Below are 18,966 nucleotides of genomic sequence, written 5' to 3'. Positions count from 1 at the left end.
GTACATAAATTTAGAATTGTAATTTGTTATTTTCTTTTCAATAAAAATATAATAATATATATTGAAACAGTAAAATTACAAAATAAAACAAAAACTCAATACAATAATATAAATATAAATCAAAACAAAGTTCAAAGGGCTATAGGTATTTCTGCCCTATAAATTATATTTTATATATGTTTATTTAATTTACTTTATAATTATATAATGTTATGAATATTTGAATTTCAAAATTGTAGAAAAACTCGAGATGAAATCTTTAAAATTGTTTGGCTATAAATGCACAATAATTAATACTGACATTTGCGGTGCACGTTGTTAATAGTTATGAATCACGAAAATAGATGAATAATGCTGACCAGATCGTGTTTATGTTTGTAATTGATTTAATAACTTTCTCCTTGAAATTTGTTTAAATTCCATACGCAAAAAAAAATCGAATCATAATATTTTAAGATTATTATGTGATAATGTATAAAATTCTTGTAATAATATTAATAATTTAAACAAAATGCAAATAATTATTATGTAATGATGATGATTTTATCGCTATTAAAAAAATATACAAACACGATAGTATGGAAATTAATAATTATCAGGTGAATCTTTGTTAACAGTAATAAGAATGTTTTAGTGTGTATTTTAGATGTACCATAAGGAATTCATTTTAATAAGTTTTTCTTTTATGCTGTTCAGTGATATTTTTGGTTTGTCGTGAAATAGGTTGGGTTTAATATAAAATGAAAGAGTCTGTTTCACGTATACTATAACATCATATAGTGTATATATATTTGAAGGGGGAATTAGGACGAAGCGAGAGCGTTTCGGATGGGTGGGATCTGGGTCAGGCTTTGCGGAGGTTTTTCGTTTTCGGGGCCGTCGGGGGAGTTGATGTGTTTCGATCCCTCCGAGATGTACGTCTGGGTGGGTCCTGCAGGTGCGGTCGATACCCGCATCAGAGCGGACCCAAAGCATCGTTCCTGTAGCCATGGCGACGGTCGGCGGGGGCGGCTCCTGCTTGGGTTTGCGGGGGCCCTTCGCCCTCGTTCTTAGCCGCCCTCCACTATCCTCCTCCTCCGTCCTCTTCCTCTCCATCAACGTCCTCTCTCTCTCTCTCTCTCTTTATATCTCCCTCGCCTCGCCACCTGCCTGCCCCTCATTAGACATGCAGACATCAACCCCTCCCTCCTCAACCCCATGCGCACCTCCGCACATCGCACTGTCATTACGATCCATTGTTGCAAGCAATTGTCAACCAGACAAATTCCTACGACCAAAATGAACCAACGTCACTTATTTTCGATATTGTTTTACAAACAGAAACTATCTTAATCTTATCCCTTCAACTAATATAGAAATGCCATCACTTAGTACATATTAATACGCTAAAATGTGACAGTTTTAAATCAATTCCCCTAAAGTAACTTACATTTACACATATTATTTACACAATTAACTTACATTTTAAACTTTTAATGATCGCACTTGCACATTTTCATTTCATCTCAATTGCAAACAATCGGAACTAATTCTGTCACACATATGACATTTGTTTTCTATTTTTTTCTTACTAAAATCAATCTTGTTTTACATTTATATTTATCAGTTCAATAAACAAACAAAATAATACAATTTTAGATTTCCATAAAATTAACTTATATTATATTTATATATTAAACATTGAATTAATTTATATTATATTTATATATTAAACATTGAATTAACTTATATTTTCATCTCCATCTCCATGATCAAGACATATTATCAATTGTCATTTCTATTCAATATTGTTTTTAGGCCTAACACAATCTTCATCTACATTTATACGATGTTTAAAGATTGATTTACCTTAAATTTTCATCTCAAATGAAACAATGACATTTGATTTCATTTACATAATTATCAGTTATAAATGTACCGACTTTAATCAAATTGATTTCCCAAATTAATAATATTATTCATAATTTATTGGCCAGATACACACAACTAAAACTCGAAAAGAAAAACCAACTCTATATAACAGTGGTGGGCACACATGAGGCCAAAGAGAGCCGCAATCCGGTTTTTCATATTTTATAAAGAGCCACACAAATTCAATAGCTCAAAATAAGAACATAAGAATCAGAATTATAATTATGAAGAAGAAAATCATTATTTCAAAATTTTAGTAATAAAATTCAAATATTATAAAAATTCAATTTTAACGGGAGCCGCACTTGACTCAACGACGAGCCACATGCGGCTCCTGGAGCCGCTCTTACTTACAATAGTTTTAGAATAAATAACTTAAATAACATTTATTTTAAACAAACTTTAAAATGCAATACTTAACTTAATTTAATTAATAAGCTTTGTTACAAAAACATTACGCAATAATACTAATTTTAATTGGTTTATTTATAATTTTTAATTTTTAACCATTTTTTTTAATGAAATTGTTTTATTTTTCTCCAATTTATACACAATTTGAAAATAATACATTTTTTGTATACAATTTGAAACTAATTTGTTGTTAGTTATGTAACTAATAATGCAGCCAAAAAGTAGTAGGAAAACGGTCAACTTTTATTGTAAATATTCGCGGAAACCAACAGAATACCAAAGCTTGCAAATAACAAGAAAAAAGATAAAAGTCAGTCTAGTCTTCAAATGCGCTTTACAAACAAACTAATTACATTATTTGGATATATAAAAGTAAACCAAACAATAAAAGTATCTGTATTAAGTTAGAATCATAAATCTGTCAATAATGAAAGAAAGCAATAAACGTCTACCCAAAATCGTTTTATTTTATGATACCAATAAACTCGGTGTACCAAAATATTGAGGATTCCTGAAAGGTCTTCTGTATTTTTTTTGTAATAAATGCATATAATAGAAAGTTGTAGGGATTATCCTACTAATAGCTGTAAATATTGCCAGTAATAAATAAAACTGGGCAATTTTTTTGAAAAAAGTAAAATTTAAAAACTTACTACGTTAGTCCAAATGTTGTGATAAATTTTCAATAATTCATGCATTTACAAGAAAATTCATAACTCTTTGCAATTTTTTATAAAATTTCTTGCAATAAATGTAGTTAATATAGTAGCTAGTTCTGGTATTAATTACAAATAAAATTACTCTAAAAATATTTAAAAAAAAAATGTAGAACAATTTGATGAATTTGTTAATAACTTCACCATCGAATGGATTTAGATATGTAACGCAATTATGTATTTAAGTTTCACCAGCATTTCCGTCTTCTTTTTACCATAAAATACATTAATTAATTATTGAACGCAACTTTAAATTAGCAGATTTAATTAAAACTTACATTCGATCCATTAAATCCGAAAATAAATCGAAAATTTGAATTAAGAAAGTTTGAGATTCTTTCTTCGTTATTATCATATTTATTGTCTATTAAATGTTTTTTTTTCTACTCCTTCCTTTAGAATACGCGCATCAAATTTATTTATTCATTGTAGAATTAATAATAGTAAATTTCTCGTATAGATTTTTCCTAACGAATCATTATACGCCAATAATCGCTGTTAAATGGATTCAAATTATGAAGTAATAAGTGAAATTATAAAATATTTATCGTTTGTTTAGTATAAGTTTGCTTGTAATTTGAAACCGTGAATTACATATATATTATTTTAATAAAAGTTAAGTTTAAAGTATTGTAAATTCATTGATCAACTTAGGTTTCTAAACGGATGTCAGTTAAAAAGCAAAGAATTGTGAATTATTGAACTGCAATTATCTGATATTGTATTTATTGTATTCCGCAGAATTTGAATTAATGGAAATGCGATGGATATGAATGAAAGTTCAGTATGTTTTTAATGGAAAAAAATCACTGTTAAATGGCAATAAATACGTCGTCATGCTTAGCAAACCTAATTATGATACGTACAAAAAAAAGTGCTTAGAAAATGCAAACGCACCGAAATATCAGTGCGTAACGCATGCTAATTGAATAACCTGTGGTTTACTTGAATTGAATTCGAACCCAGTTTCTTGTCGGTTGCGTGGAAGAAATGGATGTTAATTAAAATATGGATGAAACAATATTTTATTAAGAGATTTAGAGACTAGTTTTTCTTTAACGTAAAACTATTACGATCTGATTATCTTTTCTGGTATTTTTTAAAAGTCTTTACATTTTCATTTTTATCTTTGTAATAACAAATAAAAGTTTTAATTTTAAATATTACTCTGAATATTAGCTGAAAGTATAAGAAATAAAATGGTTATAAACTCAAAGTTGTTAAAATTTAAGTAATGAAATTTTAAGCAGTGATTTTAAGTTTAATCTATTTCTCATCAACTATGAAAGATATTTTAAATACTGAATATTTCTATAAAAGTTAAAAATATAAGGAATAAGCTGATTTATCTTGCTCTTTAAAGAATTACCAATTACAACAAAGTGTGTTGCTGTCAAATTTGAAGTATCTAAAATAATAGTGTTATTATATTTTCATCTATTTCTCAACAACGACAAAAGATATTTTAATTATTGAGTATTTTAATTAAAGATGAAAATATAGGGCATAAGATCTCATGTTTCTCATAATTTGCTATCAAATTTTAAGAGTCTGAAATAGAAGCCTCGTTATATTTTCATCTGTTTCTCGATAACCATGAAGTATATTTTCAATAAGAATTGTGTTTATAAGTTCTAGTAATTCACTGAATAATTTTATATATTGAAAAGAATAGATTTTTTTTATAATAATCTAATTCACAACAAACCTGAAAGATATTCTTAATATTAAATATTTAAATTAAAGTTAAAAATGTAGAAAATAACATAATTGCAAGGAAAAATATGTATCTCTTTCTGATTTCGAGTCATTTGTTGTGAAAATAGAAGTAACTAAATTTTATAAGTGGAGAAATTTTCATCTATCGAAAATTGTTGTCGAAAAATCATAAAATATGCTTTAAATATTTAATATGGCAATAAGGTTAAGGCAATATTTATGGCTCTTAGTGATTTGAAAGGTCCGAAATAGAAGTGTCGTTATATTTTCATCTTTTTCTCGATAAACATGGCATATATTTTTATAATTCAATATTCAACTTATTGTTAAAAAGATAGGAAATAAGTACTAGTCTTTTTATATTTTCATCTTTTTGTCAACAACTATCAATATTTTAATAATGGTAAATCTCTATTTTTTCGTAATTTCTAGTACGGGTTGAACAGTCTTCACATTTTCATCTATTTTTCAACAACCATGAAAGATATTGGGTGAAGTAAAAAGTTCTGAGCGTTTTCCTTAGATGAGCCATATCTCATGATGTATACGTTGCATCTTGTTATTCTATACTGCGACAGTTTTGTGTTTAGTGGATCCAGTTGTTTGTTAGAGCGTTCCAAAATGGAGGTAAAAAAAAAAATAGAAAATTCGATACATTCTCCAACATTATTACGATCTAGGGGAAAAGCGGAGCAGGCGGCCAAAAAAAAATTGTTGTTTATGGACCCAATACAGTATCGAATGCAACAGGAAAGCGTTGGTTCCTACGCTTCCCTTCTGGTAATATGGACGTCGAAGATGAGACACGCTCTGGTAGGCCAATCGTTGAAAATGTTGATAAAATCATGAAAATCGTCGAGTTAAACCAATATATGAGCACTTATTCTATTGTCCATGAACTGAATATTAGCCAGAAAACCGTTTGGAATCATTTGCATAAGGCTAGTCTCAAGAAGAAGTTCGAAGTATGGGACAAACGCTCAGAATATTTTTAATATGAAACATTGAAATTAATGTTAAAAATGTAAGTTACTAGTTACTGGTCTTGTTAATTCAGTAATTTATTGTCAAATTGCATGGGTCATTTACAAACAAGAATGATATTTGTCTAATTAAATCTGAAACTATGGGAAATATAATGATTGACAAATAAGACAAATTGTTTAACAACCTCGATTTCTAGTAATTCGTCGGTAAATATTGTAACATATAAAAATATTTTCAGTTGGTACAAATGTAATTTGCACCTGTCAGTTCAGTTTCATTGTCAACGAATACCATGGTAACCAATGACAACCAACTTGATACACAGTATCGCGTGGTGCATTGGTACTTCTGATACGTTGTTGGAAGAGAATTATTGAAATATGTATGGATTAAAATGAAACTTTTGTATATGCTACGGATATTGATGGAAGAGAGGATAGTTGGGATGTTTTGTGCGCGCGTCTATTTGCATGGTAATCATTAATAACAGACGTTTTAATGTTATCCCGTGACGTGTCCTGGGCTCAACGGACACTCATGATAATTAACAGGGAGACACATTAGCTTCCGCTGCAGGATATGGCGGAGGGTGGCAGGATGGAGGAGCGTGGTAATGGGGTGGCGGCGGGCGCAATCATTCCCAGGGAAATGATTGTGGTCACGCGCGCAAAAATTAAACAACAACAAAAAAAACACACACACACACAGAAGGAAAGAAGGGAAAGCATTAAAGCACCCCTCACGTTCGTTCTCGAATAGACAGAAAGCAGAAAGAAAGGTGATGCGGCTTGTCACCGCACGAACCATCATCAATCGTTTGTGCTTTTAATGCACCCACGCACTTTGTGAAATATTGCTGCAGGAAAGTCTCATTCACTATTTAATTTCGGTAGTTGACTTTTTCCACTAGCTTACAATTAAGATTATGCAACACCTGTCCGACGGGTACCATCAGGTTTTTGATGCTTCTCGCTTTGACTAATTTTTTTTTTCGAGAAACGTTACGTACGTACGCGTTGCAGAAGAATCTTCGCATCTAGAATTACATGTTTTCAACATCAAAAGAATTACAAGAATCGGAAAGAACAATGCTACCTACATTTTTCCCACGTTCTTAAGCACCCTATTTTGAACAGCAACATTCAATCTCATCCTCCATATTCATCTAATATTTTTTGTTTTAAAAAGTATATACTTTTTACTTATATTTTTTTATATTATATTCCATAGAATACTGTCAATTATTACTGAAATACTTATTTTAATAAATTATTGTTAACACGTTGACGACGGCATGAGCCACCGGTGGGTCATAAATTATGTATAATAGTTTTGTCACTATGCACGCCACTGATTTTGGCTGAGTATAACCTCAAATATCTTACATCAATTACAATTCTTAAACGCCAATACATTTCTTATATATATTTTAATAATTATTGAAGCAATTTAGAATATTATTATTACAAAATTCATACAAACATTTACAATTCATTTACAAAATAAATTGCGATACACATTTCTCACAATTGTTTTAACAAACTTTAAGTTTGTAATTGACGTAAGATATTTGACTTTTTACTCAATCCATAGGCGTCCACGAAAACATTTCTCTTAGCAGATAAACCGATTTGCGACTTCCTTAATGTGTTAAATATTGTTACATCTACAAATCTAGTATTAATAAAATGCATACTAAATAGAAGGTAATTTCAATTTATTTTATCTCGCACTTTACTCAACTTTTGTAAACGTCAAATTTAAAAGTTGAAATATTGAATGTCAAAAATCAAAACTTCAAACATAAAAAAAATAAACAGTAAACGTCACACATGAACAATTGAAACAATACGACCATCATAAAACGTTGAATTAGAATTTCTATATCAAATTATCTGGTTTTTAAAAGTGTAATTTAATATATATTTTTTTAAATCTATTCGAACACTTAGTGTCCAATTGATAAATTCCTTTTAGTTGCATGCAAATAATATATAATGCAGGTGTTCATTAATTTACTGAAAGTAGTTTCAGAAGTTCGAAATGTTTCAGTCATTGCTTTCTTAAGTATAACTTCAAAATAAGTAATTGAAATGAAAACACTCCTGTGGCGATTCAATCTAATTTATAGAAGCACTTCTTAAGCTGTTTCGAGAAATGATCATAAAATACTTCGTAATTTCTATGAAATAGATTAAATTCATTTGTATAAGATGTATTGATTGGTTTCATTTATTGTTGAAATTAGTTCAAAGTGTTTGAAATAATTCAGATACTATATATTTATATGTATTTACAGTCAAACCTTGCTTAACGTTATGATAACAAAGCTTCAATATAACAAAGTCTGAAATTACAAACCTTAAAAATATTTCAATTTAATGTCAACACAAACTTTGACCAGCAGCACTAGTATAAGAAAATAACATCCAGGAAAGTTCTTCAGTGAAAGATTTATAAAACTTTGTTAGCAAAATGATGTTAAAATTAAAGAAATTACAAAAATATGTTAACAATCAATGATTTAAATTATCCTTATTTAGGAAGTGTACATTTAATAATAACTTCGTATTGGCAATTGTTAAATAAAAGTGAATAAAACTTCGCAAATAATCAACTTTCAAGCGTGATTTCATTTTCTATGGAAGTTGAATATTTATTTAATAAAACTTTTGTTTGTTCGAGATAAAACTTTCCATTTTCTTTACAAAGATACGTGAAAAAAAGTTTCGCTTTGTAAAGTAATATCGCAGAACACATCTTATTTAATTATTATGTACGCATTTCTTAAGAAGTTTGTATAAAATTCTCTGCAAAGATATGAAATTCATTTAATAAATAGACGTATCGCAAAAAAAAATAATTGATATCGTTCCTCAGACATCCGTGTTGTTTTTGGTTTCGATAACGGGAGATAAGTGAATAAGAAGACGGAAATAAGAGGTTGAAAGGAAACTTTGAAACCATAATCTAGCTTAGAGTTTCCGCAGCGAACGGCCACGAATCACGGTCTACATGATATATATATATCGATAATAAGATTTCGAAAATCTGGAAATAAGGAATCACGAAACGAAATCTTGAATGAACGAATTGAGTATTCGATATCAAATTGAAGTCCAGATTAGTAGTGTTTGAAGTATCGTGGACCCATTATGAAAATTGTTTTATAATGACAAGACGAAACAATTTCGTTAAGAGAGTGGAGCGGCAAATTGCATGCATTTTTTATGGGGGGGTTTGTTTTTTTTTTCTTGTTTTCTGTTATTGTCGCCTTCACTTCCTTCTTCCTTTTTTTTTTTTGGAGTTTTATTCATCGTTTTGTTGTTTTCTCTCGCTGGGAATGGTAATTGGCGGGTCGAGGTGGCCGTCGTGGCGAAGACCATCATGGTGTTCGTGGAGGAGAAGACCATTCTTTCTTTCTTCTGCCCTCATGTCGCGCTATGCTGCGGTTAAGGAAGAAGGTAAAAGTCGTTAGACTTCCCGCCACGTGCCGTCGAAGAAAATCATTATTTCAGAGGAGACGACACCAACCGTCGTTCCGATCTCTCAGGTGTATCCCGATAACGAGGGAGCCCCCTCCGTTACAAATGCTACTACTTAACTAATAACAGCCCATTATGTAATTTATAATGAGCAATAAAGGCATGGAAGGTGGAGGACGGAGAACGAAGAAAGTACGAGGAGAACGATACACGCATACGTATAAGATAGAAAGAGAGAGAGAAGAAACAATCGCACGATCATTGCCATTTCATTAAATTGCGTCAGGCCAAAAATGTTTAAATTGCATAAAGAAAACACAACACAATTCATTAACGTATGCCGCTGTTACATCTCGTTTATAAAAATATGTTTTCGTAAAACACAAGTACCTATATCTACTAATTCTTTTCCGTTTCTTTCAAAAAAAAAAGAATCGAATTCCTTAGGCAAGAAATTGAAAAATTTCCGGAAAAAAATTGAAAAAAATCTATTACATTCATATCTCTATACAGAATCAATCATCAATCAAACAATTTCAATCTTCTAGTTAGTATTATTAATGATATTTTAATTGTTCAAAATTCCCGTATAAATTATTATCATATAAGGTAAGAAATGTATTTGCATTTGTTGTTTTTCTTTCTAATCCGTATATAATTAAATCTTTATTTTAGCAACTTTAGTTTACTTATTATTATTTATATGTCTTTTTTTACAACTTAATTTAACTATTTTCATTTATAGTCCTTTATTATTATTATTTACTAATTTTTAGAATTAATTTGGACCTTTATCACATATTAACTTCAATTAAAAAAAGAAGCATAAAAATAACGAACTGAAAAAGCATTACAACGAAAAATAAACTACAAATTAAAATATAGACTGGAAAATCAGATACTTAGAGTAAATTTACTCTGAATGTCTTTACAGACTTGAATATGGTAGGGAACAAAGTGCATTTTAGTCTTTGATACTTTTCTATTACTGGAAAGTAAAAAATGACACGAAAGTAATAAGTAACATATATTCTGCTTACGGAGAAGTTATCCAAATGAACTGTACGCAAGTAATTCGCTAAGTTTAGAACTAGTAATTTCAGCATTAAAAATATGCTATTAATGATGATGAAATTAGCAAATACGTGAGTTATCATAAATTTAAAAAAATACAGCTATCCCAAGCGTTTTTTTTTTTCACTTATACGGGTCTTAAATTTATTAATTGTAAGAACGTTTAAATTTTAGTCTACATAAAAATCACCTGAAGACGTTTTTATATGTATTAATTTATAGAAGATGTTGGTAGATATTGAGTCTAGAAAACAACGGAATTCATACCAACTAATGTATAAAACAAAAACATAAATTAATTTGAAAATGTTTGGTAGAATTTCACATATATTTCTTTTTATATTGATATATGTACCAATTTAAAAATGATGCATGTTAATGTAAGTAATGAGTCAAGAAAACAAGGGATTCATCATATCAAAGAATGATGCGTATTAAAAATCCTTTATTCATTGAAAAACGTTTGGTGGAATTTATTTCACAAATATGCTTTTTCCCATGGTTGAATTTTCGTGGATATACACTAAATGCTAATAGATAATGAGTCAAGAAACCAAGGGATTTATCATATCAACGAAAGATTTGTATTAAAAATCATTTATTTATTGAAAAACGTTTGGTGGAATTTATTTCACAAATGTATTTTTTTCCGATGGTTGAATTTTCGTAAATACGCACTAAATGTTAATAGCAAATATAATGAAAGAATACAACGGAATCTTCCCACCAACTAATGTATAAAATATAAGCATGAATTATTTCGAAAATGTTGAGTAAAATTTCATAAATGTAAAAATTTAAAAATGATATGTACTAAATGTTTTTAATGAATCAAGAAAATAAGGGATTCACCATATCAACGGATGATGCGTATTAAAAATCCTTTATTAATTGAAAAAAATATTTAAAAAATGTTTCTTTTACTATTGATATGTTTACCAACTTAAAGTAGGCACTAAATGTTAGTATATGAGTCAAAAAACAACAAAATCTTCATTGTAACGAATGTGTACAAAAATCTGAATAAATTTTAAAATGTTGATGTTAAATTGGATGCACACTAAATATTAGTGGTTAAACAATAATGCAAAAAAAAAACGGAATCTTTATATCAATTATGCGTATAAATCTTATATTCATTTGAAAATATTAAGAAATACTATCAAAAATGTTCCTTTTCCTATTGATATATGTTGTTGACTAAAATTTAAACGTTCTTACAATTAATGAATTTAAAATTACTGGAATTTAAGACCCGAATAAGTGGAAATCGAAAATTGCATTGTCTGATGAAAATCACAAATCTGTTTGACTCCAACAATTTATGTGTGGTAGTAAAAAAAATGCTTGAGATAGCTGTATTTATTTTTTTAAAGTTATGATAACTCACGTATTTGCTAATTTCATCATTATTAATAGCATATCTTTAATGCTGAAATTACTAGCTCCAAACTTAGCAAATTACTTGCGTTCAGTTCATTTGGATAACTTTTCCGTAAGCAGAATATATGTTACTTATTACTTTAGTATCATTTTTGGCTTTCCAGTAATATAAAAGTATTAAAATCTTTACAGCAAGTAATGTATAGAACAAAATCATGAATTATTTCGAAAATTCTGGGTGGAATTTCATCAATTTAATATTGATATGTGTAAAAAAAAAATGAAAATGATACGCACTAAGTATTAGTAATGAGTCAAAAAAAGAAACGGAATCTTCACGATGCAATTCAATTCAATTTAAAAATATTATTTAGATATATGTACTGCAATAACATAGGGTGTGATATAAAAATGTAGACTGTTATGGGCTTTAGCCTCTTTCAGCCTTCTGTGATTAAGGTTTACAAAAAAAAAAAAAAACATCAACAATAATAATAAGAAAATAAACAGAGATAGAAGAACAGAAATAAATATTAGTAACAGAGTAACAGGACACAAATATATATGCACTTAAACAAATCACTTCACTGCACGAAAAAACGAATAAACGAATGTTTTATCTTCACGTTGCATATAAAAGTCCCTCATTCATTTTAAAATGTTCCTCCAACTACCAAACCACCCACCACCAAACCCCGACAATTAAAACATTTCGTTTTTTCTTCTCTTTTACACATAGCTAGCATAAGTAACCTATAGACCTAAGTATTTTTTTTTTCTTTTTATATTACCTACATATTAACAATGTATTTTTGGCCTAGATGAGCTGAAAGCTCGCATATAAGCCACCCCCGCATATAACCATCCAATTGTATACAAACAAACTAATTAAAAATTATTTCTAAGTGTAAAAAAAAAGTCTTTAAAATGTTGGATGGAATTAAAAAAAAATGTTTCTTTTATTATTGATAGGTGTACCAACTTAAAGTGGCAACTACGAAATACGATACGAAAGTAAGAAAATACGAAACAATAAATTTCAGTAGATAATGAGCCAAAAAAACAATGAAATGTTCATAGCAACGAAGGGTAAGTACTTAAAAAATCCCCGACAGCGATTTGTAACTTTTCATCTATTTGCATACGATCTGAATAATTCTACGCTGTGTTTTTTTTGTCGGACCTCAATTACAAATACGAACGTAATTTCCTCGAGTTTCATTTTAAAATTCCATTGTTTCGTATGCTCTGACGTTTTCTGTTCGACCATGAAAATTATCCCTCCTGCATGCGGCATATCTGTGAGCAAGGAAAGAAACTAATTAAAATATCCCTGATAGCGGTTTAATTCGGAGATTGTCCTAATCTAAAGTATTTTCCGGCTCTCGTCTAACAAACATTATTACAACATTATATTCGTTTTTGTTCGCAATGTAGAAAAAAAGAAAAAAAAACGCTCATTTGACACAGCGTGAACCCATTTCGCCTCGACACCCGCCCGCATACGTACTTACCTGTGTTTATCACCTGTGTGCTCGTTCGATGATGATACACCGTGTAATTATATACGAAATGATAACGAGAACTCTCAAAAAAAAAAGAAGGAAGAAAGAACACCAACAAAAAATATTGTATAAATAATTGCCAACGTAAAAAGTTATCTCGTGTGCTCTCACGTTTTCATGGCAACGAAAATTGTTATGTTGGGGAAATGGGTTTGGAAGGTTGGCGAATTTAAGGTAGAGATGCGCGTTGTATAGGCCTCTTTCCGTTATCTTTCCCTAATCTCTATCCAATTACATCACCTGTGCATTTTTACGAGAAATTCGTGAACAATTTACATTCCCAATTATATTGGAGACGAGAAGCGAAATATTAAGCACATTAAATTATAATTAATCCTGGATGTAATTGGTAACACATTTTGGGGAATTTCTGCCACCTGCATTAGTGTATTCTTATTTTGTATGAAAATCATTTTTTTTTTCAATTAATTAAGAAACATTCATCATAAGAAACTTTAATAAGATTTGTTTCTAAACATAATGAATTTCAAAAAGTAATCATTACCAGCTTTGAGAAAAATTTCCTGAAAAATTCAAGATGAATTTTCAAATGAATAAGAGTTTAATTGTTAATAAAACATATTGAAAACTCTAAATAATTCTAGAATATAATTTTGTTCAATTTAATCAATATCTTATGAAGAAAAAATATTTGAAAATAATTTAATTTTATTATTTTTTGAAGTAAATTATATATAAAAATTTGAAAATTGCATTGAAAATCAAACTTACTAGATTCCAAAAATTATTTGATTGTCAAGAATCTTAACAGTTTCTTAAAGACTCAAAATATTAAGAATAGAAAGTTTTTTATTGCTAAAATTTTATATAAAATAAATACTCGTAGTTGCATTCAAAGTAAAGTAATTCCTAATAGTGCGGTTCGGCCAATATCCCAAAATCGAGGAGAAAAATGATTACATTCTCATTGAGAAATTATTAATAAATGTTTACAGTTTTTTTCAAGACCAAAGAAGAATTAATATTTTGTTTGCGTTTTAGCATTAACAATAACTTAATGATTTTAAGCAAGAGAAAATAGTTATTTTGCTACAATTTTGTGAAAATTTTTAAAATAAACTTACCAAAATGATACCATACCAGTCTGAATGAGAACTTTAACAAAAGATAGTCTTCTTTCAATATTTATTATTTAACAAAATTTGAGCATTTTCATGATGAATTTGAATCAAATATTGTATTGATCAAAATATATATTTTAATAATATTTGTTTCTAAAAACAGGATTTCAATAAGTATTTATCATTGACTTTTGATAATAATTTATACAAGTTATTAGATTATTGATGGACCTACGATTATAATTTGCTTTAAAAACTAAAATTATATATAAAAATTTGAAAATTGCATTCAAAATCAAACTTATTAGATTCCAAAAATGATTTGATTCTCAAGAAAGTTAACAGTTTCAAAATATTAAAAAAGAATTTATATTAATGGATTTAAGTATTAATAAAAAGATTATTTTTGATGAAATATTAAAAAAAAAAACACTCGTAGTTGCATTCAAAGAAAAATACTGCCTTACATAGTGCGGTTCCGGAATGTTTGAAACGGAACCAATTGAGGAGAAAAATAATTATATTCTCAGTGAGAAATTACTAAAATATTAAAGAAGAATTAGAATTTAAGATTTTATGGTTTATTTTTTTCATTTTTCAACACAAATAATTCTATAAATTCAAAAAATTACGCATAATACAATATTAAGTTCAAATACTAACAACTTATTTTGTTGATAATTTATTTTGTAGCTGTCGATCCTAATTTGTGCAGTTTTTTTTATAGTTGATTTTTGAGTGCTCGAAATTAACTTTAATTAATAAAAACATAGATAATTTCTAAACCCTAAAGAATTACACAAATGAATTATACAAAAATATTTATTTGCATGATATACCAAAAAAAAAATAGTTATATTCAAATAAACCCAAACTGAAATCAGTTTGAAAATACTGAACAATATGTGAAATGTCTTAGATTTCGGTACAATTTTTTTGTTGCAAATTTTTCGATATCGCCAAATTCTATCGAGAACGATAGTGAATTTCAAAAATATAATAAACACGGAAAGCAACGTTGAAATAATATATAAAGAAAATTGAAATATTGGTGAGTAAAATTGTGTAATATGTGTTTTTCTTGTTAATATCTTTTGATTGTGTTGATTTGCAGAGATGTGTTTGAAAAGTGAGGGAGGGAGTGAGCATCAGCGGGTATCAATTTTCGATGAGTACGGTTACGACTGGGAGAGGATCATCGAAGAAGGTCCGTTGTCAGGACGATACTTGGACTACGCCCTCATCGATTCGTTGATAGAAACGGTCGGAGATACGAGATTCCGTGATCAGATCGAGCACATCTTGTCCATTCCGAAATTGGATGGACCTGATTCGGAGGCTTACTACAACCTGCTGACCAGCTTCATCCTAGCAAAACAAGAATTGGGCGTTCATAACGCGTGCAACTTTATGAATAAAATGATCCTCATGCACATTCTCCTATACAAACTAGAGGATTCAACTCGAATTCAGTTTCTTTCGCAGTTCGAGGGAATCACAAACTTGGAGGAACTGTTGGATTTTATGTTAGACTTTGTGTAAACCTTATTTTTCAGTTTTACTTCCCTTTTTTGTTGAAGCATCTAATCAGATGTTATTATATAATAATTATAATGTTGACGAGATGTTTCCTTTTTTTTTTATATTTTATACAGTATTAATGATAATAATTATATAAGAAAATGTTTTTTTCTTATATTTATCTAAATTATCGCGTAAGCTTCGACACAATAAAGAAAATAACTGGCTAATAGAGTATTTCATACTTTTATTATGTCGAAGATTACGCGATTCAGTAAACTTCTGATGAATTATGTAATAACAAAACTGATATATTGACGGGATGTTTATTTTATAAGTTTTATACAGCATTAATAATAAATAAATGCTTTTTACACATGAAACTTTGTCCAAAACCAAAAATATTTATCTAATCAAATAACTTAAATTTCTAATTGAGCAATTTCACAAAATTAGATTAACTAACAATATATTTGTTGATTTATTTATTATTTTAACCACCGACTTCAGTCTAAAATATGAATAAAAACTGATTTGTAAATCAACTAGACTAATCGAAATTATTTAAATTTTCCTTAATTAAAATTTAGTTTGTTTCCTATATTTTCAAACCGTGCTTTATTGAATCCGGACTGTACGAGGTATTCCTTTATTTCAATGCAATATTTTAAAAATTACTGTTGAATGATATCACTTTATCTAATTTTTTATACTAGAATATATTTCGATTTTCCTCACTTTTTCAATATAATAATATTCAATCAAATTTGAATTTCTTATTGAAATTGTAATGCAATTTATTGTATACATTCATTACATGTAATTTCTGTAGTATAATCAGTTATGTTAAGTTGCTTAAACTTTGTTTCATCTTTAATAAAAAAAATGGTTTCTATTTTATAATTTTACTTGATTTAGCATATTTTTTTTGAATGTAATTATTATATTTCATTATTCATGATAGTAATTTATATTTTTTTCATAGAATTTTCAATGAAACAATACTAAATATTTCAGTTTTTTCCGTAAGAAGATTAGTCATTAAGAATTCTTTCATACTGTGTCGAGTTCTTACATCAATTTTGAATAATTTCTGTAATTTTTTTTTATTACAGATATCTTCTAATGAAACAACGTTTCCATTATTTTTCAAATTTCATAAATTATTTCTCGAATAAAATCAGTTGAAAAAAGTGCTTGGATTTAGTTTAACGAAATTATTTTCTTCAATATATACATAATGACATTTTCATAATTTCTTGCTTTTTCTGTTTACTTTTTTTTTTAAATTTTGTCTACAAAGGAACTTTTTACAATTTCTTTGTCAAACTTCTTCATCTGATTTTATTTTTAGTCTGTATTAGACAAGGACAGTTTCGAAATTCTACACGATTTTCATTTGATTTTTGCAGTTTTTCATATATTTTTTTTTACTTAAATCAAAACTATTCGTCGAAGAAGACTTTATTCTTTCAACTTGACAATCTTTGTTAATTTCATTTGATTATATACTAGTGGTCATAATCTCAATGAACACAACTTTTTGAAAGGTTTCAAAGTTGTGTAAAGTGAAATTTGTTAAATTTGTTTTTATTCATAATAAACATATTACACATTTCAATTATTTGTATTAATTGTTAAAACAACATCAGTCAAACAGTATACAATTTTCAATAATTCCATTTGATTATACGAAAAAAGTCTATTTATTTTCGATGGAATCTAAACTAAACTGTATTCGTTAGAAGTCAAATGTCAAATTATGAAACTTGTATTTTACTGATGATATTTTTAGAAAACATTTTGCATTATTCGCGTTGATTGTAATAACCGCAACAAGAAAACTGTGTAAGGTCGTCAATTTCTACACGATTTTCAAGGTTGAATAAAATACGTTTTTATTTCGAAAATATACACGGTAAAATACAAATCAAATCATACATAAAGAATATATATATATATATATAACAAAGTTAACATGCATCGGATGACTTCAAAACATAATTCAATAAAAATTGTATCAGATTATCCAAACTGTCGCAATTCGCTTCTGTTGTTGCGTCGAAGAAATCATCACGCAAGGCCGAATCAATCCTGTAGCATAGCAAATGCATGAGCACGAACTCATTCCTCGGCGTATCCAAATCGCGAAACTCGAGATACTTCTTTGCGATGTGCGATCTGTTGACGACGATCCCCAAATCCTCGTGATTCTTTACATCGATCAGAGGCATATTCACTATAGCGAATATCAGATCCTGGAACTCCTTCGTCCCGACAATTTCAATTAACGAATCGATGAGTTCGAGATCGAGGTACAATCCGGATAAAGGACCGTTTCGCATGAAATCCGCGTAATCCTTGTATTTGCTGAAATCAAGCCTCACCTCGCTGATCACCTCCTCCTCTTTGATGTTAATCAACTCTGAATTACTCATTTTCCTATTCCCTTCACACCAAAAAATAAATAAATAAATAAATAAAAACAATATTTTTGTAAATGAAATTTTTAACGTATTATTTGGAGGAGGTGCGACGATACAAATTTGAATTTGGTTTTCAGAACCGAGCGATTTCTTTTAACTGATAACAGTTTCGAAAAAGTTTTTTTTCTTTAATTTTTTTCCAGAGAGTACAAGTTTTTCATTTATTTTCTGATTTTAGCAGTGAATGCGAATTTGCAGTTAGTTCCAATTTGTTTCAGCAGCGGCTCGACGTGAATCAATAAGATCTGAAGATGTGCTTAGGCAGGGCGCAGAAATTCGAAGAACAATTAACTGAGAAGTCCGTCGAGCTGGAGCTGTACAGATACGGCGAAGATTGGGAGACGTACATTAGACAAGGCCACGTCTCTGGAAGATTCCTCGACATGGAATTAATAAGCGCTCTGAGATCATTAGCCTCCGACGATCAGTTCAGCAACATGCTCCAAGTCGTGCTACGATGGCCGAGAATGGTTCGAACTGATCCTCAACATCTGAAGAAAATATCCGATCGGATGGTTGAGATCAAGGAACGACTCCATGTCTTGCGAATGTCTAACAGAAACAACTTATTCGTGCTGTCTCACATTATATGCTACATGGTCGATCCGGTAGTGAGGAGGATGTTC

At 29.0% G+C, this 18,966-nt stretch overlaps 1 protein-coding gene across 1 annotated transcript; it reads left to right on the top strand.

Annotated features, from left to right (window-relative positions):
* Positions 1-15,343: 15,343 nt before the first annotated feature.
* LOC108563876 lies at positions 15,344-15,989 on the top strand. The gene is made up of 2 exons (XM_017922679.1): positions 15,344-15,384; positions 15,448-15,989. The coding sequence occupies exon 2, from the start codon at positions 15,450-15,452 to the stop codon at positions 15,873-15,875; it is 426 nt and encodes a 141-aa protein (XP_017778168.1). The 5' UTR covers positions 15,344-15,384; positions 15,448-15,449; the 3' UTR covers positions 15,876-15,989.
* Positions 15,990-18,966: the final 2,977 nt, after the last annotated feature.

Source organism: Nicrophorus vespilloides, unplaced genomic scaffold, assembly GCF_001412225.1.
Source record: "Nicrophorus vespilloides isolate i.1.1-1 unplaced genomic scaffold, Nicve_v1.0, whole genome shotgun sequence".
Classification (NCBI taxonomy): domain Eukaryota; kingdom Metazoa; phylum Arthropoda; class Insecta; order Coleoptera; family Silphidae; genus Nicrophorus; species Nicrophorus vespilloides.
The sequence above is the reverse complement of the archived record's forward strand: the minus strand, read 5'-3'. Positions and strand labels throughout refer to the sequence as shown.